Source organism: Ranitomeya variabilis, chromosome 3 (genome assembly GCF_051348905.1).
Source record: "Ranitomeya variabilis isolate aRanVar5 chromosome 3, aRanVar5.hap1, whole genome shotgun sequence".
In the NCBI taxonomy this organism is placed as follows: domain Eukaryota; kingdom Metazoa; phylum Chordata; class Amphibia; order Anura; family Dendrobatidae; genus Ranitomeya; species Ranitomeya variabilis.
The window spans coordinates 24,293,397-24,318,181 of record NC_135234.1 but is presented as its reverse complement, the minus strand read 5'-3'; the positions used below and the strand labels follow the sequence as shown (position 1 = coordinate 24,318,181).

At 43.6% G+C, this 24,785-nt stretch overlaps 1 protein-coding gene across 1 annotated transcript in view; it reads right to left on the bottom strand.

Moving 5' to 3' along the window:
• LOC143815006 (cell surface glycoprotein CD200 receptor 1-A-like) overlaps positions 1-22,029 on the bottom strand; it is a 36,154-nt gene extending 14,125 nt beyond the window's left edge. The window contains exons 1-3 of the mRNA XM_077293779.1: positions 21,774-22,029; positions 5,692-5,949; positions 2,847-2,943 (exon numbers count right to left, since the gene is read on the bottom strand). Of these exons, the coding sequence (XP_077149894.1) occupies positions 2,847-2,943; positions 5,692-5,949; positions 21,774-21,897 (479 nt within the window). The 5' untranslated portion in view covers positions 21,898-22,029. The remainder of the gene's footprint in view (positions 1-2,846; positions 2,944-5,691; positions 5,950-21,773) is intronic.
• Positions 22,030-24,785: the final 2,756 nt, after the last annotated feature.

The window sequence follows — 24,785 nt, the reverse complement described above, 5'->3', positions numbered from 1 at the left end:
GCGTTATCTTATTCCGCAGCGCTCACAATTTAAATCTCTATTGGTATGTCTTTGGAGTGTGGGAGGAAACCAGAGTTCCCAGAGTAAAGCCATGCAAACACTGGGAGAGCATACAAACCCCTTGCAGATGTTGACCTGGGTGGGTTTTGAACCCAGGACCCCAGCGCTGAGCCACCATGCTGCCCTAACATTACACACATTAATACACAATCCATGTATACATATACATATTACATAAACATATAGTATACACATAAGACATACATACATACTCCTACATATACATACTGCATTATTCACACATACATACACACATTAAACACACATTAAACACACATGTATACACAATACACACATATTACATATACAAATACATATAGTACATACATACCCATACATACATACATATAAATATTGCATTATGTACTGTAAGACAATGTAAGACTTTTCTTACTGAGTGTATTGGGGGACACTCGCTTGGCTGCGATATTCAAGCACACGGGCACGGGTTTTTAAAACAAAGCAGTCCATATGGTTTATTAAGCCTCATAAACCGGGTTATGCACAGTTCATTCTGTATATCTCATGAACACAACAGGCACCAACTGGTGATATTAACTTGCGTCTTCAAACACTTTAACTACGGCTTTGACTCACGGACTCTAAACATGCTGGTCCTCACTGACCAGCTGCCGTGGGTTACCACACAGTCCAGGTTACAAGCACCAACAGCTTGTGGAGGTACCTTATGGGAGCTCCTGCTCCGTCTGCTGACTCCTTGTCAGTCCTCTCTCCTGGGGAAACTGCCTTATGGGGTTCACCAACTTGCCTGGCCGGCACACATCAGTCAGTCCAGAGCCACCGAAGGACTGTAGCTTCCTCAGGTTCCACTGTGTGTTGCTCAGGGGTCCTGGTACACCTCCCAGGACCTCTCACGCCAGCATATGCTCTCCAGGAAGCCTCCTACCAGGTCTTCCAGCACAGGGGCATATACAGCCCACACACAGCGCTCAGGAACCCCCTGTAACCTCACCACTCAGGTCCACTCACTGGAACCACACAGGAACCCAGGGACCATGTGACCCACACCCTGGTCACGTTATGTACCTGTAACCACACCCACAGTAATGGATCACATGGCTGGTCACGTGATCCTGACATCACTGCAGGTCTATTCTCACGGCCGCAATACAACTCCGTGCACATACCGGGGAGACCATGCAGCGCCCCCTACCTGTTACAGGGGTCACTGCATCACAGTACCCATATACATATTAAACACACATTACATACGTATATAGACAATACTTGCATGAATACACACCACGTATGCACATAAGACATACATATCGATACATACATATAGATATTGCACTATACATACATACATACACATACATACATACACATTAAACACACATTACACACATACTGTATATACACAGTACATGCTGTGAGAAGGTCACTGGTAAAATACTAGAGGAGAGATATGTGTCACTGAGGATGTTAGCCTCAGTGATATGAACCTGGAAAAATGCTTGAGCGTACTACTATGTGCTGAGAAGGGTTAATCAGCCATATAAAGGGATGGGTTTTTGTGGACAGGTGAAGAGTGGGTGGGAGGCTGTTCACCATATCTCCACCACATGGTGTGGTCCAGAAGGTAAATGTGAAGCCTTGGGACTCATTCAGTGGTCGGTGGGTCTGGAGATTAGATCTGCAAAGCTGTGCTCTTGTTAAAGAGACCTGACCCTTGTTTCCCCCCCAGTGGATGGGTCCCAGCAGCCACACAGACTGTACTGTATGCTATTTTGTTTTCTTGTTATGCCAGAGGGGCCGTGTTTGTTTACCTAATTTTGCACTGGTTTATGCAGTACATTTTTAATAAACCAGTTGAAAACTTAAACGAAAAGTGTTCTTGTGATTACCTCTTTGAGCAGCTGAGTGAGTCGCTCTACCACAATGCATACATACACTGGTTACATATGCATATACACATAAAACATACATACCCATACTACATACATGTACATATTTGCAAAACATACACACACATTAAACACAAACTACACACAGATATATACACAACATATACATACATATGAATCACACATACATTACAAACACACATACATACTTACAAACATGTTGAGCCAAGAATAAAGGTAAGGAAGAAGATGTATATATCTATACAATGAAGATAAGTTCTTCAAACCCCAAATACATAGGCCTTACTTAAGATGTAAAAGAAATGATAAAAAAAAAAACGTATGTATAGTATTTGTGGGTTGTGCTTGGTATTGTTGCTCAACTCTATTGATATGACTGAGGTTTAGATGTGATACAAACTACAACCTGTGGACCGGAGATAAGTTGTTTTTTAAAAGAAAGCAGCAATTTTTCGTTTTTTTTTTTTTAAATCCTGGACAAACCGTTGAACTTATTCATCCATTAGAGAGCTTGAGGCCAAGTGTTTGAACCAATTTGAACACGGATTGTCATTGTAATTCTAAAAGGTTCTTTACCAATACCCCATCCTACACAACCACCATCACTTCTTCCAAAATGAGAAACCCATTTAACAATACAAAATAATATACATCAATGTTACGGTATGACATGAAGGACAAAGGGGTCAAGTTTCTCCTTGTGGAGAGCGCCAAGTTGGTGTAAGGAGACTTACAGGCCATGCAATGTTATGCAAATATCCTCTTTATAGAGAAAGAGGACAGGAGCCACCTGGTTGCAATCCTAAATATCAATACTGATGTATAGGATTGTTACAATCAAGTCCAAACACTTGAGTTCATGTCCTCTACTTCTCTGAAGAGACTTTGTAGTATTACCTGAGATATGACAGTTTCCAGATGAGAAGACACGTTAGGATTAGGACGACGCTGATCACAAATCCCAGAACCACGTAAATATTAGTCCATTCTTTCCCTGTAGGAAAAAACATCAGAAGATTTCCAAATGACTGAAGTTTACAAATATTAAAGGTTTATGATAAAAATTTAAATATATTTACAAGTCCAATCACTTAAAGGCCAAGAAATGCTTAGACATTAAGTTCAAATAAAATGATTTTTCGATTTAAGTTTTATTTACATTTTTAATTTTCAAACTTTCAGTTTCATCTTTCTCTTCTTTTTTTAAGAGATAGTGTCATCCTATTAAGTGATGGCATATTGTTTGAACATCAGTTGAGATCCGATCTTTGGGACCCCCATACAGGCTGAGAATGAAGAAATGGCGGTGCTAATATAGGTATTGAATCCCCAAAAAACCTTTTTAATTGATACCTTGATTTTGTAAATTGACTAACAATTATAGTTAGTGCATTAACCTCTCCACGACCTTTGATGTATTTTCACATCAAAGGTTGTGTCACTGCTTCTTTCCCTGTACATGATGGCTGATTTAATCAGCCATCATGTGCCTCTAACAGCTGAAGGTGGAGCGGTGCTCTTCCCGTGGCTGCTAAGTTAAATCCCGCTGTCAGTGGTCTGGCTGGAAGAGGGTCATTCATCCCTCCTAACGGTACACCTGTCACATGATCCTGGGGCGCCAAAGGTCTTCATGACATTCTGGTGTCTGTTGATGACCCCATGCCTTATATTACGATCCTCCTGTGAAAGCCGGCTCGTAGCCGGCATTCATAGGAGATCGTGATTTCTACTATACATTGCAGTAGTGCTGAAGCCCTTCTATGTATAGCACAAGCGATCAGACGATCACAACTTCAAATCTCCTAAGGGGGCTATGGAATACAAGGCGAACAAAACATTGTATCTGCACCAAAATGGTATCAGCAAAAACATCAGCTCAGGGTACAAAAAATAAGCTCCCACTCCGCCCCACAAATTAAAATTAAAAGTGTTATAGGTCTTGAAAAATTGCTACATAAGCAAAACTGTTTTTTCTTACAAATGTAAAAAAAATTTCACCACTTAAATAAAAAAAAACTACACATGTTTTAGGATCTGCGTACTTGGATTGACCTGAAGAATGATGTTGTCTGAACAATTGTGGAATTGTCCTGCAAAAAACAAGCCCTCATATGGCTACATGGACATAAAGATAAAACAAGTTATGACTCTCGGAAGAAAGGGAGGAACAAACAAACAAAAGCTCGAATACAGAAAATTGCAAGGTCATGAAGGGGTTAATCAGAGAATCCTCCATTTGCAATAATTACGTCTTTGCAGATATTTGGACTTTTAGTGCTCAGCTTTTGGAGACATTTAACACCTTTCTTTACAATTTTTAATGGTTCCCTCTCAGGAGGGCGTTAATTGTGTCATGCTTTACGTGCCACCAAAATTTTTCCCCACAGTCATTCTTATTAATGTCCCTACATTTCTTTGTTATACCTTTTCCAGCCCTTTTTTTGCCCACCTGAATGTCAAGCATCTAGACGTCAAGCATAACTAACCATTTTGAATTGATGCTTGATGACACCCAAAAATTTGCTGACTCTTCGGAGACTTCAGGTCACCCATTTTTAGGAATTTTTTAGTGGAATTTATCAGAGCAGTGGAAAGCATGAAAATATCTACTGCTCCCATTGTGTTCCCTAAATGCTGACTACAAGATACAGTTAGCTCCTCCTTGTGCTGGTTGTTACAGTGCTCAACATAAATGAGTACACCCCTTTAAAAAATAATATTTTAATAAATATGCCACTAATCATAAGAATAATTTCCAACTTATTGACAATATTGAGTTTCATTGAAAAATGTTAAACCCATAACATGAGAGTAGAGTTAATAATATAACTTTCATTAGAAAATCTTTAGTTTTACTCAACTTAATTGATGCCAAAAATGAGTACAGCCCATATCAAAAATTACCACATCTGATATTTTGTAGACCTCCGTGATTTTAAAGGACAGTGCCAAGGCCTTTAGGCCTGGAAGGAACAAGTTGGTGACTTATTGCAACATCTATCTTTTTGCATTCTTCAAGAATGACCTCTTTTAGAACCTGGACACTGGATGGAGAGTGATGACAACTTGTCTCTTCAGAATTCCCCATGGGTGTTCGGTTGGGGTAAGATCAAGACACACTTGACCACTCAGTTTCATTGATGGTATTGTAAATTCACAGATGTACTGATCCATATTGACTGAGAAGATGCCACCAACACTCTGGGCCCTGGGTAGACGAGCACATTTTCAACATGACAATGATCCAAAACTCACATCTGTTGTATCTCTGAAGAACAATGGGGTGAAAGTGATTTAGTGGCCAATTGTCTCCTGATTTGAAACAATTGAGCATCTATGGAGATCCTAAAGAGACAAGTTGTCATCATTCTCCACCAGCCAGGCTCTAAAAGAGCTCGCTCTTGAAGAATGGAAAAAGGTGTTGCAATATGTCACCAACTTGTTCTTTTCACATCCAAATGATCTTAAAAGATCTAAAAAAAAAATACTAGAGGTAGTTGATTTTTCCATTAACTAATTTCAGTAAAACTAAAGGTTTTGTAATGAAAGTTATGTTATTACCTTAGTTTGACGCTATGGATTAAAAAATGTTCTATGAAAAATCAGTCTAGTTAAAATTTTAGAAACTCTTCTTGAGATATTGATTAAAATCTTAATTTTCAAAGGGGGCGTACTAATTTATTCTCAACACTTTAGATATTAGTTTCCTAAAATAAAGAAAAAATATGATGTAAATTCTTACCACCACTCAACGAAATGTCTTTCTGCCATGGATTTACAAATGTTGGATGAGACACAACACAAGTCACCGACGTTCCATTAATTCCACTTCTCCTGAATGTGCTGACCACTGACCATGTCCCGTCCGGATCTTCCAGTTTTGTAGTGTTTATATCATCTGAATGTGGGATCCAGGAGATTTCCGCAGATGGATTTCCTCCGATGACTCTACACTCGGGAGATCCGTCACTGTTTAATTTCAGGAATGTAGTCGGCTGAGCTGAGGAAGCACATGACATTTGGGTATTAGTACAATGAGATTTGTGGACATGAGATGAAGGGGTTGTACTTTTGCCCTGTTATAAAGATTTCCATGAATAAGTAAGCTATCCATTGGATGTGCTACAAAATATAGGTTTAACTGCTGGGGCCACTAGTGATTCTAAGGGTGGTCTCTGCTCTTGGTTAGAACTGCTCTACAGCCCTCCCATCCTGCCCACGAGTGACAACTGTAGTAGTTGGATGTTATTGTTCAAAGGATTTAAACTTCACAGTCTCATTAATGTTGTAGCCAAACCCCCATCAAAGGCGTGATGTAACACCTCTGCCGGTCTAATATAATAACCTGCCAAATGTTTTGTGGAGACAAAGCTGTTAATAGGCTCTTTGATGCAAATTCATGGAAAAGTGAGGATGGACATGTGGCTTTTACTAAGAGTGATGTTCTCAATATCTTAAATGCATGACACAGACAGGTCACCACCAACAACTTGGTCAACGTACTCTTTTTATGCCGCTGTAAATACTAAACCAGAAACACGAACCAGGCAGCATTATGGTTTGGAGAACAGCAACTAGAATACTCAGGCCAGATCCCAAATCAGAGAAGAGACCAAGAAAATAAGGGGAAATGGGAGTATATTGGTTAAACAAGAATACGTTATTAATAAATATACAAAAATAGATAATAGATGAAGATAATAAAGACACAAAATAAGGTGCACAAGGATAATGTTAGGGAACTACCGGTGCTGTGCACCCACCAACAGTAGGCAGGAAGTGCTCCTATCCAATAGAGTAAGTAATAGCAGTATTTATGACAAAATAGTCTCAAAGCAGTAATATAAATCAATATAGATAAATAGCGCTTACCAACGTACAAAGTGGGGGGATAGCAGCACTTGACTGGATCCATGAACACCCCAACGTACGTTTCGCTTTTTTGTTCACATGCTTTCTCAAGGGGATATTAAAATTGAGACAAGGACCTTTATATATAATTGGTGATGAGTGAAGTGGCCGGTCACATGATTGGGCCTGGCCTATAGTATCGGTTCATTGGCGCATGCGCAGTGGGATCGGCAGGTCCTGCGTCAACTACACGCATCAGGCACAACCGCGCACGCGCAAGTGAGAAGTTCCCAAGCCGGGCGCAGGAGGCCGGATAGACACCACGGTGACAGAGGAGAGTGCAGACCGCCAATGGGCATGCACACCACCGAGTAACCAGGTATAGAGTCAAAAATACAGATTTGGAAGCAAATGTAATTCACTTCTCAAATATAATAATCCCATGGATTAAAAATAAAACATGCACAAATATATTACAATAAATTATAGCAGCATCAGATGATCAGCATCAATGGAGTGTATTCAGTGCAGAGTTCAGGTTGTTGCTGAAGAAGACAAAAATAAAAAAAAACTACAAAAATATAATAGAAAAAGAAAATATTAAACCAGATATGACCTCATAATCATGCATGATATACCTCCAACACTTTCCACCTCCAGGAGCTTTTCTGACCTCTCTGTTATGGTTCTCAATGGCAAGAGAACATAGCCCAGCAAACATGAGTGCTAGCTCTTGGAAGGATGGAAACTAAACTGACCATGAACTAAACCTGCCGCACAACTAACAGTAGCCGGGTAGCGTTGCCTACGTTTTTATCCCTAGACGCCCAGCGCCGGCCGGAGGACTAACTAATCCTGGCAGAGGAAAATATAGTCCTGGCTCACCTCTAGAGAAATTTCCCCGATAGGCAGACAGAGGCCCCCACATATATTGGCGGTGATTTTAGATGAAATGACAAACGTAGTATGAAAATAGGTTTAGCAAAATTGAGGTCCGCTTACTAGATAGCAGGAAGACAGAAAGGGCACTTTCATGGTCAGCTGAAAACCCTATCAAAATACCATCCTGAAATTACTTTAAGACTCTAGTATTAACTCATAACATCAGAGTGGCAATTTCAGATCACAAGAGCTTTCCAGACACAGAAACGAAACTACAGCTGTGAACTGGAACAAAATGCAAAAACAAACGAGGACTAAAGTCCAACTTAGCTGGGAGTTGTCTAGTAGCAGGAACATGCACAGAAAGGCTTCTGATTACAATGTTGACCGGCATGGAAGTGACAGAGGAGCAAGGTTAAATAGCGACTCCCACATCCTGATGGAAACAGGTGAACAGAGGGGATGATGCACACCAGTTATATTCCACCAGTGGCCACCGGGGGAGCCCAAAATCCAATTTCACAACAGTACCCCCCCTCAAGGAGGGGGCACCGAACCCTCACCAGAACCACCAGGGCGATCAGGATGAGCCCTATGAAAGGCACGGACCAGATCGGAGGCATGAACATCAGAGGCAGTCACCCAAGAATTATCCTCCTGACCGTATCCCTTCCATTTGACCAGATACTGGAGTTTCCGTCTGGAAACACGGGAGTCCAAGATTTTTTCCACAACGTACTCCAACTCGCCCTCAACCAACACCGGAGCAGGAGGCTCAACGGAAGGCACAACCGGTACCTCATACCTGCGCAACAATGACCGATGAAAAACATTATGAATAGAAAAAGATGCAGGGAGGTCCAAACGGAAGGACACAGGGTTAAGAATCTCCAATATCTTGTACGGGCCGATGAACCGAGGCTTAAACTTAGGAGAAGAAACCCTCATAGGGACAAAACGAGAAGACAACCACACCAAGTCCCCAACACAAAGCCGAGGACCAACCCGACGCCGGCGGTTGGCAAAAAGCTGAGTCTTCTCCTGGGACAACGTCAAATTGTCCACTACCTGCCCCCAAATCTGATGCAACCTCTCCACCACAGCATCCACTCCAGGACAATCCGAAGATTCCACCTGACCAGAAGAAAATCGAGGATGAAACCCCGAATTACAGAAAAAAGGAGACACCAAGGTGGCAGAGCTGGCCCGATTATTGAGGGCAAACTCCGCTAAAGGCAAAAAAGCAACCCAATCATCCTGATCTGCAGACACAAAACACCTCAAATATGTCTCCAAGGTCTGATTCGTCCGCTCGGTCTGGCCATTAGTCTGAGGATGGAAAGCAGACGAGAAAGACAAATCTATGCCCATCCTAGCACAGAATGCTCGCCAAAATCTAGACACGAATTGGGTTCCTCTGTCAGAAACGATATTCTCCGGAATACCATGCAAACGGACCACATTTTGAAAAAACAGAGGAACCAACTCGGAAGAAGAAGGCAACTTAGGCAGGGGAACCAAATGGACCATCTTAGAGAAACGGTCACACACCACCCAGATGACAGACATCTTCTGAGAAACAGGAAGATCCGAAATAAAATCCATCGAGATGTGCGTCCAGGGCCTCTTCGGGATAGGCAAGGGCAACAACAATCCACTAGCCCGAGAACAACAAGGCTTGGCCCGAGCACAAACGTCACAAGACTGCACAAAGCCTCGCACATCTCGAGACAGGGAAGGCCACCAGAAGGACCTTGCCACCAAATCCCTGGTACCAAAGATTCCAGGATGACCTGTCAACGCAGAAGAATGAACCTCAGAAATGACTTTACTGGTCCAATCATCAGGAACAAACAGTCTACCAGGTGGGCAACGATCAGGTCTATCCGCCTGAAACTCCTGCAAGGCCCGCCGCAGGTCTGGAGAAACGGCAGACAATATCACTCCATCCTTAAGGATACCTGTAGGTTCAGAGTTACCAGGGGAGTCAGGCTCAAAACTCCTAGAAAGGGCATCCGCCTTAACATTCTTAGAACCCGGCAGGTAGGACACCACAAAATTAAACCGAGAGAAAAACAACGACCAGCGCGCCTGTCTAGGATTCAGGCGTCTGGCGGACTCAAGATAAATTAGATTTTTGTGGTCAGTCAATACCACCACCTGATGTCTAGCCCCCTCAAGCCAATGACGCCACTCCTCAAAAGCCCACTTCATGGCCAAAAGCTCCCGATTCCCAACATCATAATTCCGCTCGGCGGGCGAAAATTTACGCGAGAAAAAGGCACAAGGTCTCATCACGGAACAATCGGAACTTCTCTGCGACAAAACTGCCCCAGCTCCGATTTCAGAAGCGTCGACCTCAACCTGAAAAGGAAGAGCAACATCAGGCTGACGCAACACAGGGGCGGAAGAAAAGCGGCGCTTAAGCTCCCGAAAGGCCTCCACAGCAGCAGGGGACCAATCAGCAACATCAGCACCCTTCTTAGTCAAATCAGTCAATGGTTTAACAACATCAGAAAAACCAGCAATAAATCGACGATAAAAGTTAGCAAAGCCCAAAAATTTCTGAAGACCCTTAAGAGAAGAGGGTTGCGTCCAATCACAAATAGCCTGAACCTTGACAGGATCCATCTCGATGGAAGAGGGGGAAAAAATATATCCCAAAAAGGAAATCTTTTGAACCCCAAAAACGCACTTAGAACCCTTCACACACAAGGAATTAGACCACAAAACCTGAAAAACCCTCCTGACCTGCTGGACATGAGAGTCCCAGTCATCCGAAAAAATCAAAATATCATCCAGATACACAATCATAAATTTATCCAAATAATCACGGAAAATGTCATGCATAAAGGACTGAAAGACTGAAGGGGCATTTGAAAGACCAAAAGGCATCACCAAATACTCAAAGTGGCCCTCGGGCGTATTAAATGCGGTCTTCCACTCATCCCCCTGCTTAATTCGCACCAAATTATACGCCCCACGGAGATCTATCTTAGAGAACCACTTGGCCCCCTTTATGCGAGCAAACAAATCAGTCAGCAGTGGCAACGGATATTGATATTTAACCGTGATTTTATTCAAAAGCCGATAATCAATACACGGTCTCAAAGAGCCATCTTTCTTAGCCACAAAGAAAAAACCGGCTCCTAAGGGAGATGACGAAGGACGAATATGTCCCTTTTCCAAGGACTCCTTTATATATTCTCGCATAGCAGCATGTTCAGGCACAGACAGATTAAATAAACGACCCTTAGGGTATTTACTACCCGGAATCAAATCTATGGCACAATCGCACTCCCGGTGCGGAGGTAATGAACCAAGCTTAGGTTCTTCAAAAACGTCACGAAATTCAGTCAAGAATTCAGGAATCTCAGAGGGAATAGATGATGAAATGGAAACCACAGGTACGTCCCCATGCGTCCCCTTACATCCCCAGCTTAACACAGACATAGCTTTCCAGTCAAGGACTGGGTTATGAGATTGCAGCCATGGCAATCCAAGCACCAACACATCATGTAGGTTATACAGCACAAGAAAGCGAATAATCTCCTGATGATCCGGATTAATCCGCATAGTTACTTGTGTCCAGTATTGTGGTTTATTACTAGCCAATGGGGTGGAGTCAATCCCCTTCAGGGGTATAGGAGTTTCAAGAGGCTCCAAATCATACCCACAGCGTTTGGCAAAGGACCAATCCATAAGACTCAAAGCGGCGCCAGAGTCGACATAGGCATCCGCTGTAATAGATGATAAAGAACAAATCAGGGTCACAGATAGAATAAACTTAGACTGTAAAGTGCCAATTGAAACAGACTTATCAAGCTTCTTAGTACGCTTAGAGCATGCTGATATAACATGAGTTGAATCACCGCAATAGAAGCACAACCCATTTTTTCGTCTTAAATTCTGCCGTTCACTTCTGGACAGAATTCTATCACATTGCATATTCTCTGGCGTCTTCTCAGTAGACACCGCCAAATGGTGCACAGGTTTGCGCTCCCGCAGACGCCTATCGATCTGGATAGCCATTGTCATGGACTCATTCAGACCCGCAGGCACAGGGAACCCCACCATAACATCCTTAATGGCATCAGAGAGACCCTCTCTGAAATTCGCCGCCAGGGCGCACTCATTCCACTGAGTAAGCACAGCCCATTTACGGAATTTCTGGCAATATATTTCAGCTTCGTCTTGCCCCTGAGATAGGGACATCAAGGCCTTTTCCGCCTGAAGCTCTAACTGAGGTTCCTCATAAAGCAACCCCAAGGCCAGAAAAAACGCCTCCACATTGAGCAACGCAGGATCCCCTGGAGCCAATGCAAAAGCCCAATCCTGAGGGTCGCCCCGGAGCAAGGAAATCACAATCCTGACCTGCTGAGCAGGATCTCCAGCAGAGCGAGATTTCAGGGACAAAAACAACTTGCAATTATTTTTGAAATTTTGAAAGCAAGATCTATTCCCCGAGAAAAATTCAGGCAAAGGAATTCTAGGTTCAGATATAGGAACATGAACAACAAAATCTTGTAAATTTTGAACTTTCGTGGTGAGATTATTCAAACCTGCAGCTAAACTCTGAATATCCATTTTAAACAGGTGAACACAGAGCCATTCCAGGATTAGAAGGAGAGAGAGAGAGAGAAAGGCTGCAATATAGGCAGACTTGCGAGAGATTCAATTACAAGCACACTCAGAACTGAGGAAAAAAAAATAAAAAATCTTCAGCAGACTTCTCTTTTCTCTCCTTTCTCTGTCAATTAATTTAACCCTTTTCCGGCCGGTCAAACTGTTATGGTTCTCAATGGCAAGAGAACATAGCCCAGCAAACATGAGTACTAGCTCTTGGAAGGATGGAAACTAAACTGACCATGAACTAAACCTGCCGCACAACTAACAGTAGCCGGGTAGCGTTGCCTACGTTTTTATCCCTAGACGCCCAGCGCCGGCCGGAGGACTAACTAATCCTGGCAGAGGAAAATATAGTCCTGGCTCACCTCTAGAGAAATTTCCCCGATAGGCAGACAGAGGCCCCCACATATATTGGCGGTGATTTTAGATGAAATGACAAACGTAGTATGAAAATAGGTTTAGCAAAATTGAGGTCCGCTTACTAGATAGCAGGAAGACAGAAAGGGCACTTTCATGGTCAGCTGAAAACCCTATCAAAATACCATCCTGAAATTACTTTAAGACTCTAGTATTAACTCATAACATCAGAGTGGCAATTTCAGATCACAAGAGCTTTCCAGACACAGAAACGAAACTACAGCTGTGAACTGGAACAAAATGCAAAAACAAACGAGGACTAAAGTCCAACTTAGCTGGGAGTTGTCTAGTAGCAGGAACATGCACAGAAAGGCTTCTGATTACAATGTTGACCGGCATGGAAGTGACAGAGGAGCAAGGTTAAATAGCGACTCCCACATCCTGATGGAAACAGGTGAACAGAGGGGATGATGCACACCAGTTATATTCCACCAGTGGCCACCGGGGGAGCCCAAAATCCAATTTCACAACACCTCTCATTCTACATCCGTAGACATTAACGTGGAATTGATCCTGTTGCAGCTATAACACTTCATGCGCTTCTTAAAAGGCTTTTTTTTCAAGATGTTGGAGATGTTTGTGGGAATTTTTGGCAATTCATTCAAAAAAGAATGTGTGAGGTCAGACCCTGATGTTGGGGGGAGGTCGGGGTAACAATCTCCGGTCTAGTTGTTGGATGGGGCTGAGGTCCGGGCTCTGTGCAGCCGCTCATGTTCTTTCCTCCATGTCTGTATGGAGCTTGTGAACTGGGCACAGTCATGGGGAACAGAAAAGGGTGAAACCCAAGCTGTTCCAACAAAGCTGAAGCTACCATTGTCCAAAATGTCTTGTGCTGAACTATTAATGGAACTATGAGGTAAAGGCCAACACCTGATAGCAACAAGCCCATAGCATTATCCTCCTCCACTATCTGTACAGGGGGCACAGTGCAGTCAGGGGGTAACGTTCTCCTGGAATCACCAAACCCAGACTCTTCCATCAGACGCGATAGAGAAGAGGGATCCATCACTGCACAGAACACGTCTCCTCCAGAATCCAGTTATTCTTGGTGATGTAAGGCTACGTGCCACTGCTTGGCCATCAAAACCCATGCCATGAAGTCAGTACAGATTTGGAGCTTTGAAACTTTGAGAGAAGCGGAAGAGAAAGTGGTCAGGATGTAACCGCAAGTATGCAAATCACATATAAGTGGTCAGTGCTGTAGGTGTTAAACACAAAAGAGGTTGCCTCTAAACCTCATGTATCTCACTATATATATATATATATATATATATATATATATATATATATATATATATACACTCACCGGCCACTTTATTAGGTACACCATGCTAGTAACGGGTTGGACCCCCTTTTGCCTTCAGAACTGCCTCAATTCTTCGTGGCATAGATTCAACAAGGTGCTGGAAGCATTCCTCAGAGATTTTGGTCCATATTGACATGATGGCATCACACAGTTGCCGCAGATTTGTTGGCTGCACATCCCAAAGATGCTCCATACAAGGCAGGATGGATCCATGCTTTCATGTTGTTTACGCCAAATTCTGACCCTACCATCCGAATGTCGCAGCAGAAATCGAGACTCATCAGACCAAGCAACGTTTTTCCAATCTTCTACTGTCCAATTTCGATGAGCTTGTGCAAATTGTAGCCTCAGTTTCCTGTTCTTAGCTGAAAGGAGTGGTACCCGGTGTGGTCTTCTGCTGCTGTAGCCCATCTGCCTCAAAGTTCGACGCACTGTGCGTTCAGAGATGCTCTTAGGCCTACCTTGGTTGTAACGGGTGGCGATTTGAGTCACTGTTGCCTTTCTATCAGCTCGAACCAGTCTGCCCATTCTCCTCTGACCTCTGGCATCAACAAGGCATTTCCGCCCACAGAACTGCCGCTCACTGGATTTTTTTTCTTTTTCGGGCCATTCTCTGTAAACCCTAGAGATGGTTGTGCGTGAAAATCCCAGTAGATCAGCAGTTTCTGAAATACTCAGACCAGCCCTTCTGGCACCAACAACCATGCCACGTTCAAAGGCACTCAAATCACCTTTCTTCCCCATACTGATGCTCGGTTTGAACTGCAGGAGATTGTCTTGACCATGTCTACATGCCTAAATGCACTGAGTTGCCGCCATGTGATTGGCTGATTAGAAATTAAGTGTTAACAAGAAGTTGGACAGGTGTACCTAATAAAGTGGCCAGTGAGTGTATATATATATAATTGTCTAAGGGGTACTTCCGTCTTTCTGTCTGTCCTTCTGTCGGCAACTTCCGTCACGGTTATTAATTCGCTGATTTGTCTCACCAGCTGCCTGTCATGGCTGCCGTGACCAATCAGCGACGGGCACAGTCCAATTAGTCCCTCCCTACTCCCCTGCAGTCAGTGCCGGCCGGCCGCTCCATACTCCCCGCAGTCACGGCTCACACAGGGTTAATGCCAGCGGTAACGGACCGCGTAATGCCGCGGGTAACTCACTCCGTTACCGCCGCTATTAACCCTGTGTGACCAAGTTTTTACTATTGATGCTGCCTATGCAGCGTCAATAGTAAAAGGATCTAATGTTAAAAGTAATAAAAAAAAATAAAAATCATTATATACTCACCTTCCGCTGCCTTTCCCGCTCCTCGCCACCCTCCGGTAACCGCTCTGTGCAAGCGGCAGGTTCCGGTACTAATTATCGTATGGCAGAAGGACCTGCCATGACGTCACGGTCATGTGACCGTGACGTCATCACACCCTGGGACCGGAAGCTGCCGCCTGTACCACGCACAGGCGACAGAACTACAAGTATGGTGAGTATGTTACAACTACAAGGGGCCCTCGGATCGGCAGGTGAGTATATTTATTTTTTATTTTTTAACCTGTGACATACGTGGCTGGGCAATCTACTACGTAGCTAGGCAATATACTACATGGCTCTGTGCTGTATACTACGTCACTGGGCAATATAGTACGTGGCTGGGCAATATACTACGTGGCTCTGTGCTGTATACTACGTCACTGGGCAATATAGTACGCGGCTGGGCAATATACTACGTGGCTCTGTGCTGTATACTACGTCACTGGGCAATATACTACGTGGCTGGGCAATATACTACGTGGCTCTGTGCTGTATACTACGTCACTGGGCAATATACTACATCACTGGGCAATATACTATGTGACTGGGCAATATAGTACGTGGCTGGGCAATATACTACGTGGCTCTGTGCTGTACACTACATCACTGGGCAATATACTACATCACTGGGCAATATACTATGTGGCTGGGCAATATAGTACGTGGCTGGGCAATATACTACGTGGCTCTGTGCTGTATACTACATCGCTGTGCAATATACTACGTCACTGGGCAATATACTACGTCACTGGGCAATATACTACGTGGCTCTGTGCTGTATACTACGTCACTGGGCAATATACTACGTGGCTCTGTGCTGTATACTACGTCACTGGGCAATATACTACGTCACTGGGCAATATACTACGTCACTGGGCAATATACTACGTGGCTGGGCAATATACTACGTCACTGGGCAATATACTACGTGGCTGGGCTATATACTACGTGGCTGGGCAATATACTACATCACTGGGCAATATACTACGTCACTGGGCAATATACTACGTCACTGGGCAATATACTACGTGGCTGGGCAATATACTACATCACTGGGCAATATACTACGTCGCTGGGCAATATACTATGTGGCTGGGCAATATACTACGTGGCTCTGTGCTGTATACTACATCGCTGTGCAATATACTACGTCACTGGGCAATATACTACGTGGCTCTGTGCTGTATACTATGTCACTGGGCAATATACTACATCACTGGGCAATATACTATGTGGCTGGGCAATATACTACGTCACTAGGCAACATACTACGTGGTTGGGCTATATACTACATGGCTGGGCAATATACTACCTCACTGGGCAATATACTACGTCACTGGGCAATATACTACGTGGCTGGGCTATATCCTACGTCACTGGGCAATATTCTACGTCACTGGGCAATATACTATGTCACTGGGTGTTAGGGCTAGCTGAACGCACCAAATGAATATATAGATTTTATTATGATAGATGATTTCGCAGCCCGGGGTCCACCGTGCAGGAGAACCTGCTGCTAGCAAATAGCGGAACTAAATGGCAGTGTTAGCTAACTCTGTTACTTCACAGAGCAGCCGTGAACTCAAAGCACTGTGCCCTGTTAGACTCCACAGAGGCACAGGCTAACTGCCTAAACGAGAGCAGTCAGTGGTCATGCATGCACACGAAACTCCTCGCCGGAGGTGCCAGCATTCTAGGGGCTTATTTCAGCCAGGTCCCTGAATACCCAAGCATACAAACTCCTCGCCGGAGGTGCCAGCATTCTAGGGGCTTATTTCAGCCAGGTCCCTGAATACCCAAGCATACAAATTCCTCGCCGGAGGTGCCAGCATTCTAGGGGCTTATTTCAGCCGGGTCCCTGAATACATACAAACACAAACTCCTCGCCGGAGGTGCCAGCATTCTAGGGGCTTATTTCAGCCGGGTCCCTGAACACACTCATACAAGACCACAGTGGCGCAAAGTACATAAATAAAGAGCAATACTAGCGCATGGCCGTGCGGCCATGCGAGCCTTAAATAGCTGCAGCACGTACAGGACCTTCCTGGAAGGACCAATGAGAGGCTGCCACAGAGCATGAACACCTACAGGACCTTAGCTGCAGTGTCTGATCATGTGACCCTCGATCTCCACTGAGAGATCTTACTCTGGGCATGCTCAGAACGAGAAAAGCAGGACTTAGTCCCAGAAGCGTCTGCTCGCCGCTGCCCAGCACTGACTTCAATGGCAGAAGCAGGAAAGGCAGCAGTAACTCTCTGTACAGAGTCAGACTGAGCGAGACACTGGGACTGACATCTCTGCTGAGCAGACTCCACTGTGGCAGGAGGAGAATGGGAGACCGCAGCGGAGATGGCCCGAGATTCACCCTGTGCAGAGACGGGAACTCGACCCCTAACACTGGGCAATTTACTACGTGGCTGGGCTATATACTACTTGGGCTGTGCAATATACTACGTGGACATGCATATTCTAGAATACCCGATGCGTTAGAATCGTGCCACCATCTAGTATATATATATATATATATATAAGGAACATGTAGAGGACTGTGTGCAAAAGTTTTAGGCAGATGTAGAAAAAGTGCCGCAAAGTAAAAATACGTTCTAAAATAGGAGTGTTACTAGTTCATTTTTATCAATTAACAAAATGGAAAGTGAATGAACAAAACAGAAGTCTAAATTACATTAATATTTGGTGAGTGGTGACTGCTTTTTTGCCTTAAAAACAGCATAAATTCTAGTTAAACCTGCACAGAATCAGGGATTTTGTAGGACTATAGTCGGGTGTATGAGTAACCAATTATACCAAACAGGTGATAATGATCAGTGATGAGCGAACATGCTCAGACAAGGTAATATTTGAGCATGCTCGGGTGCTAGCAGAGTGATTTCAGCGTACTCGAATAATGTGTTTGAGTCTTCGCACCTCCATGTTTCGCAGCTGTTCGACAGGAGCGACACCTGCAGGGATGGTCTAACAAACAGGCAATCCCTACGTGTGTTGTGCTTGTTGAACAGCCACGAATCATGTAGCCACATGGACTCGAACATATTTTTCGAGCATGTAGAAGACACTCTGTTAGCACCCAAGCATGCTCGGATAATAAATTTTCTGAGCATATTCGATCATCAATGATCACTTCACTAAATTACAGTTAAGGAGGCTTAAAACTAGGTGAGGAATAGGCAAACTCTATTAGAAAGGCGAAGTTATGGAAGACAGTTTCATGACACAGTTCATAATCCGTGGCAAGGCTAAGCACAAAAATCAGATAGATGGTAGTTATACTGCATCAGTGAGGTCTCTACCAGCCAAAGATTAAAAAAAAAAATGGGGTTTCAAGATGTGCTGTTCAAGTTCTTTTTGAAGAAGAACCAAAAGATGGACAACATTGAAAACCGTAAACATAGTGGCCATCTGGCCATCCAAGGAACCCTAGGGCAATAGACGAAAGACACATCGCACTTAATTCTGTTCATGTCATGATCCGTTCCATGGTTTAATCCTGTCTGCCATTTTTCCGGGCGGATCATGTCAAGGGTTAACTTTGCTCTGCCTCATTCTGGGTTCAGGTTTGCTATTTAGCTCTGATGCATCCTGCAGGCAGTGTCAGCTATAGTTCTGTCTTCGGCGTGTGTACATGACTCTGGTAGCTCTTGATTTGTCCTGCTGTGATGCCTGACTAGCCCTGTGTCTGTTGACTCCCTCTGTCTGCCCTTTTCCCAGTGTTTCCCTGTTTGTTGGTTTGATTCTCTGGTTTTTGACTTGGCTCGTATTCGGACTTGCTTCTGCCTTCTGTCTTTGTCTTATCCGCTTCTGACCATTGCTGAACCCCTTGGCTTGTTCCTGACCACGTGTACTGCTGCTTCTTTTTGTACTTCTGCATCTGACTGTTTTTGACTCGGCTTGTATGACCACTCTCTCGCCACTTGGTGGCATCTTTGCTGCTGCTCTGTGTGTGCAGTCTCACTTCCCTCTCAAGCTCCCCCTGGTGGAGGTTGCGCTATACTGCACTGCAGCAGCATGACAGTTCGAAATCAGTAGATGTCTAGGCAGTGCCATCAATTCAGAACTGGTTGACCATAAATATGGAGAATTTTTGACGCTGTCTGGTTCTTAGAAGTAATCTTCTTACTCCAAATAGTTAAGTTATTTATTTTATTTCCCAAAAGTAGCGGAAAATAGTTTTGAAAGTACATGAAAATAAGAGTCTATAAGAACAAATGTGTTTTCGATCCAAGAAATTCACCAGGTTATACAGTATTCCTATATTTTTCAATTGTTTTCTATTACTTTGGAAAAAGAAAAAAAATTAATTAACTACTTTTAAGAATGAGACAACAGCAAAAATACAAGGTTTTTATTGACTATCAAACACACCATGGATACTGAGAGTGATTACTATGTGAACACCTCTCGTCCGCGACACATGTGCCTTGGATGCTACTCTACAGGGCGCTCTGTTTTCAACACTTACTCGTCCACTCACCTATGGCAATAGACTGACTATGAGCTGAGCGCACCCCACAGCCAGTTCAAACATCCACACCACCCTTTTTTCTGCCACCACTTGCCATTTTGACAGACCAGCTAGACACCTGCATGGGGTCACACACAAGCACACCCAGCTTTATGGAGCACCTGATGGATACTCTTTTTGCAGTCCTACATACACAGGGTGACACAACCAAGGTCAAAGCATCCTCTTCATGATTTGTAGGTACGTTTATATTTAGCAGCAAAGATCAAACTGGTTAAATGTTAGATTTAATATACAAAAAGAAGTACTTAAGAAGGTTAAAAAACATGACATAATAAAACGAGATACAAACAGCCCAAAACAGTATAAAATAAGAAATAAAATACAGATACATCTAATGAATTGGATCCACACGCTTTCGGCGGAGAAGAATGCCGCAGGAAATATAGACAGACCTGCAATGCTCGGTGCTTCACTTTGGAGATTAACAATGATACTCTGTAGATGAGATGTTATAAACGGTTTAAGCAGACCCTTCACTCCTCCATCAGATGATAGAGGAGAAGAATGGCTGAACGAATGTGATTAAACCTTAGATTTGTCCTGACTTCTACTCTGGGTCATATTCAAGAATTCTATCCACACAAGACATAAACATGATATATCCATAATTCAGGAGATATTGCTTTCTTGTAGGTCTCCAGCTATCAACACTTTTGCGATTTTACCCACGGAAGTCAATATGTTCCCCGATCATGGATCCATGAAACGTGTTAAACTCATTTTTATTACAAAGATGGCATTAAAATAATGTTTTTTCTTATGTTATGTGGACCTCCCGTCACTACAGAGCTATGATAACTGGGTTTATTGACCCAGCGCTACAATTATCGGGAGTGCCCTTATTCCTCTACATTTTTTCTACAGTGATATTATCAGCTCAGAACTGACAACAACCAGTGGGACCCAGCTACATCCATCTACTGTTTGATAAAGTCTGACCAGAAGTCATATTCATGGAAGAATTCCTGCTAAAAGCCCTACCTTCTTCAAGGAATCGATGACAAGTGAGTGACTCAACTATGGCTGAAAACATACAGAACTGGAATGCAGAAAATGGCAGCAGGTGCTTTAGACTGAGGAGTCAAAATGCGAAATATTTGGATGTAACAGTAGAAGGTTTTTTCCTGAAAGGCTGGAGAGCAGCATAATAATGAAGGTCTACAGGCAACAGTGAAGCATGGTGGAGGGTCCTTCAAGTTTGTGGCTGCATTTCAGCAAATGGAGATGGGGATTTGGTCAGGAATAATGATGTCCTCCTCAATGCTGAGAAATCCAATTATATACAGTACTTACTCATCATAATGAAATACCATCAGAAGGCATCTTATCGGCTCCACATTTGTTCTTCAGCAGGACATCCCCAAACATACAGCCAATGTCATTAAGAAAACGGAGTCCCAGAAGTGATGATCTGGACTCCATAGAGCCCTGATCTCGCATCATCCAGTCTTTCAGAAGAAACAAAAGGATCTGCACAAGTGACATCCACAAAGGGTCTGTGGTTAGTTTTCTGAGATGTTTGGACCTCCCTGTTGAGTTGACTCAAAAACTGTGTACGAGTGAGAAGTGACTGAGGAGAATTGATGTTGTCTTGAAAGTAAATGGCGGTCAACATATATTCATCAGATTTTGATTTTCTTTTATTAATTATCTTTGGATTTTGTTAATTGATAAATACTAGTATTACTTCTATTTTGTCAGAATTCTTTGGAGCATTTTTTTTCCCACACTTGTCTAAAACTTTTGCATGGTACTGCATAAAACTTTGGTGAATGGCTTCGAGCAATATCATTCCGTCAACCATCTTTCACCCTTAGACACCTATATTAAAAAAAGCTATCAGAAACCCAATCATGAGGGTGTGTAATAATAGATGAACTTTACAACTCACCTAATACTTGTAGTGAAAAGTTTCTGAAGAACGTGTCCTTATCATTCACCACTTCACAAGCGTACGTCCCTTCATCCGATATCTCAGTGTTATTGATCATCACTGATAAATGGTCACTACTCATCCTTGTGCTGCAGGAGCTGTATGACGTCTTTGTATTATTCTCCTCTATTTTATATGATATTACACAGGATGAATTATATAGACGAAGCTTCCATATAACTGATAGTAATGTGTCTCCGGGATCAGCGTCACACTGCAGAACAGCAGGATCGCCTCTTCTCACCGTCTCCGTGCCTGGAAGTAAAAGAAGGTGATTACGGTTGTTGTTATCATTTTTATGAGATTATTAATTATTACAGTATACAGGAACAGCTATAACGAGGCACAGATACATTGTGTTTTATGCCTTTATAAAATACTATTACAGCTGGAGGTCAATGTTTTTTCATCATTTTTACATTGATGTGGGATATGTTGAAGTATACAGTAATTGCAGTCACATGATAAGGGGACACCAGATGGTGCCAAGTTAAAGATGACCTTTCCCAAAATTTTTCATGTTGAACTGGACACATGATGTGATAATGGCTTCTTTTTTTACCATTTATTTTGCCTCTCCATTACAGAGATATTAGCAATAGTGATGAGTGGACGTGCTGGGATAAGGTGTTATCCGCCATGCTCGTGTGCTAATAGAGTACCTTCGGCATTCTCGAATACTATGTTCGCGTCCCCACGGCTGCATGTCTCGCGGCTGTTCGACAGCGGCAATACAGTCAAGGATTGACTAACAAATAGGTAATCCATGTGTTGCAACTGTTGAAAAGCCATGAGACATGCAGCCGCAGGGATTTGAACATAGTATTCGAGCATGCCGAAGATTCTCTATTAGCACATGAGCATGGCGGATAATACCTTATCCCAGCACGTTCGCTAGTTAGCAATCATTTGGTATTTGGCACTTAATGAGTTAACTTTTGTCCAAGTCACTTAGTCACAAGCATGAATGCTATATTTAAGAACAGGGTTTAGATGAGCGTATGAAAAATCCATTACTTTTCATCACGAAAAAATGGATAATTTTTCATCTGTGTGTTATTTTTATGAGCATTTTTCACGTCAGTATGAAATTTGTTTTATACATCAACAATTAAAAAGAAATACAAGATTACAGATAGGTTCCTAACAGGTGAGGATGTTACCTTTAGTACCATTCACACCCATTTTTGCCAACTTCTGTGCATGTTATCAGGCCAAAATCACCAGGGTATGTGAACTTTTGATCAGGGTCATTTGGATGTTTTGAGTTGTCATTATGATTTGAAAAGAGAAAACAGTAGTTTGACAATAAATGGCTTCACCCAACCACTAACCAAGAGTGAAGGAAAAGTTTTGGTGTTATCATATTCTCTGAAAAAAGGCCAAGAAAGCAAAAATTCTGCCGGGGTATGTAAACCTTTGAGCACAACTGTATTTACAGATTGCCTGTATGTGCTATCCAACTTTACTTCTTGGCCCCTTCCTGTAATAATATCCCCCTTCATCCAGGACCCCATCCTATAACAATGTCCCCCATCCTTGGCTCCTTCCTGGTACAATGTCCCCCATCCTTGGCTCCTTCCTGGTACAATGTCCCCCATCCTTGGCCCCTTCCTGGTACAATGTCCCCCATCCTTCGCTCCTTCCTGGTACAATGTCCACCATTCCTTGGCCCATTCCAGCAATAATGCTCCTTGTGCTTTTACAACACATTTTAAATGAAATAAATGACTCTTCTTACCTTCCTCTGCTCCAGTAGCGTAGCTACTGGGGGGGCAGAGGGTGCCATTGCCCCGGGCCCAGTCACCTGAAGGGGCCCACCGGGAGATCCACTGCCGAGTCTGAGGTGTCAGGGACAGAGCAGCACAATGCCGGCTGCAGAGCCTCCCTCCGTGCAGAGTGCATGTGGTCTCACCCGAGGAGTCTCTTCCTGGCTGGCAGTGTCAGCAGCTGCAGTTCCTTTCTGGCTGTGCAGTGTGTGCACGCTGGGTTTGGCTGAGGCACGCTGGGTCCTAGTGCCCTCCGTGCAGCCATCTGGACACTTCCTGGTCCTCCTCACTGTCTGCTTGAAAACTTCATCAGGAACTGGGGAGGGAATTTATTAGAGTAATTCGATTTAGGCACATTATGGTCACTGTGGGGGTGAATGTGAGAGGATTATGGTATTGTGAGGGCTGAAGTGGGAGAGGAGGACAGGGCACTGTGGGGTAAATGTGAAACGATGGGGGTTATTGTGGGTGTGCAGGGGGACAGGGCACTGTGGGGGTGAATGAGAGAGGATGGTGGTATTGTGGGAGGGGGACAGGGTACTGGGGGTGAATGGGAGAGTTTGAGGGTATTATAAGCTTGACAGCGTGATAGATTACTATGCAACTGTCAGCCTCAGGTCAGGAGAGCCGACGGTCAGTCCGAGGATTGCGATGCGATCCTCATATGAGAAATACGTCCGTCTGTCTGCCCCCTAACAAGTATAACAATACAGTAACCACGGGCTGCATTCTATGTTATAAGAATAAATTGCTTATAATTAAATTATTAAAGGGAACCTGTCACCCCCCCCCCCCCCCAGGGCCTATTAAGGTAATAGAGCCACCCTCAGCAGCACTAAGGCTGCATTCTGTGAAGGTGGCTCTTATGTTTTTGATCCCTAATAACGCTGAAATATTCACTTTTATAAATTGCGTGCCATACCTGTATTGAGTCCGGGGGTACGTCTTTTGTCCCCGGACACAACCGCCTCCCAGCCGTCCATCATCCCACCGGGCGCCGATGCCTGGGCTCATTTTTCGGGCATGCGCCGTGTGCGCTGCCCTGGAACTCACACCAGCTGATGTACTGATAGCGCCTGCGTGTAGCGGAGGACCGAGATCCCGCAGTGTGTTATGATTTATTCACACTGCGGGGCTGGGAATCTGGCGCTGTGCGTAGGTGCGATCTACTTACATCACTTGATAAAAGTTCCAGGGCAGC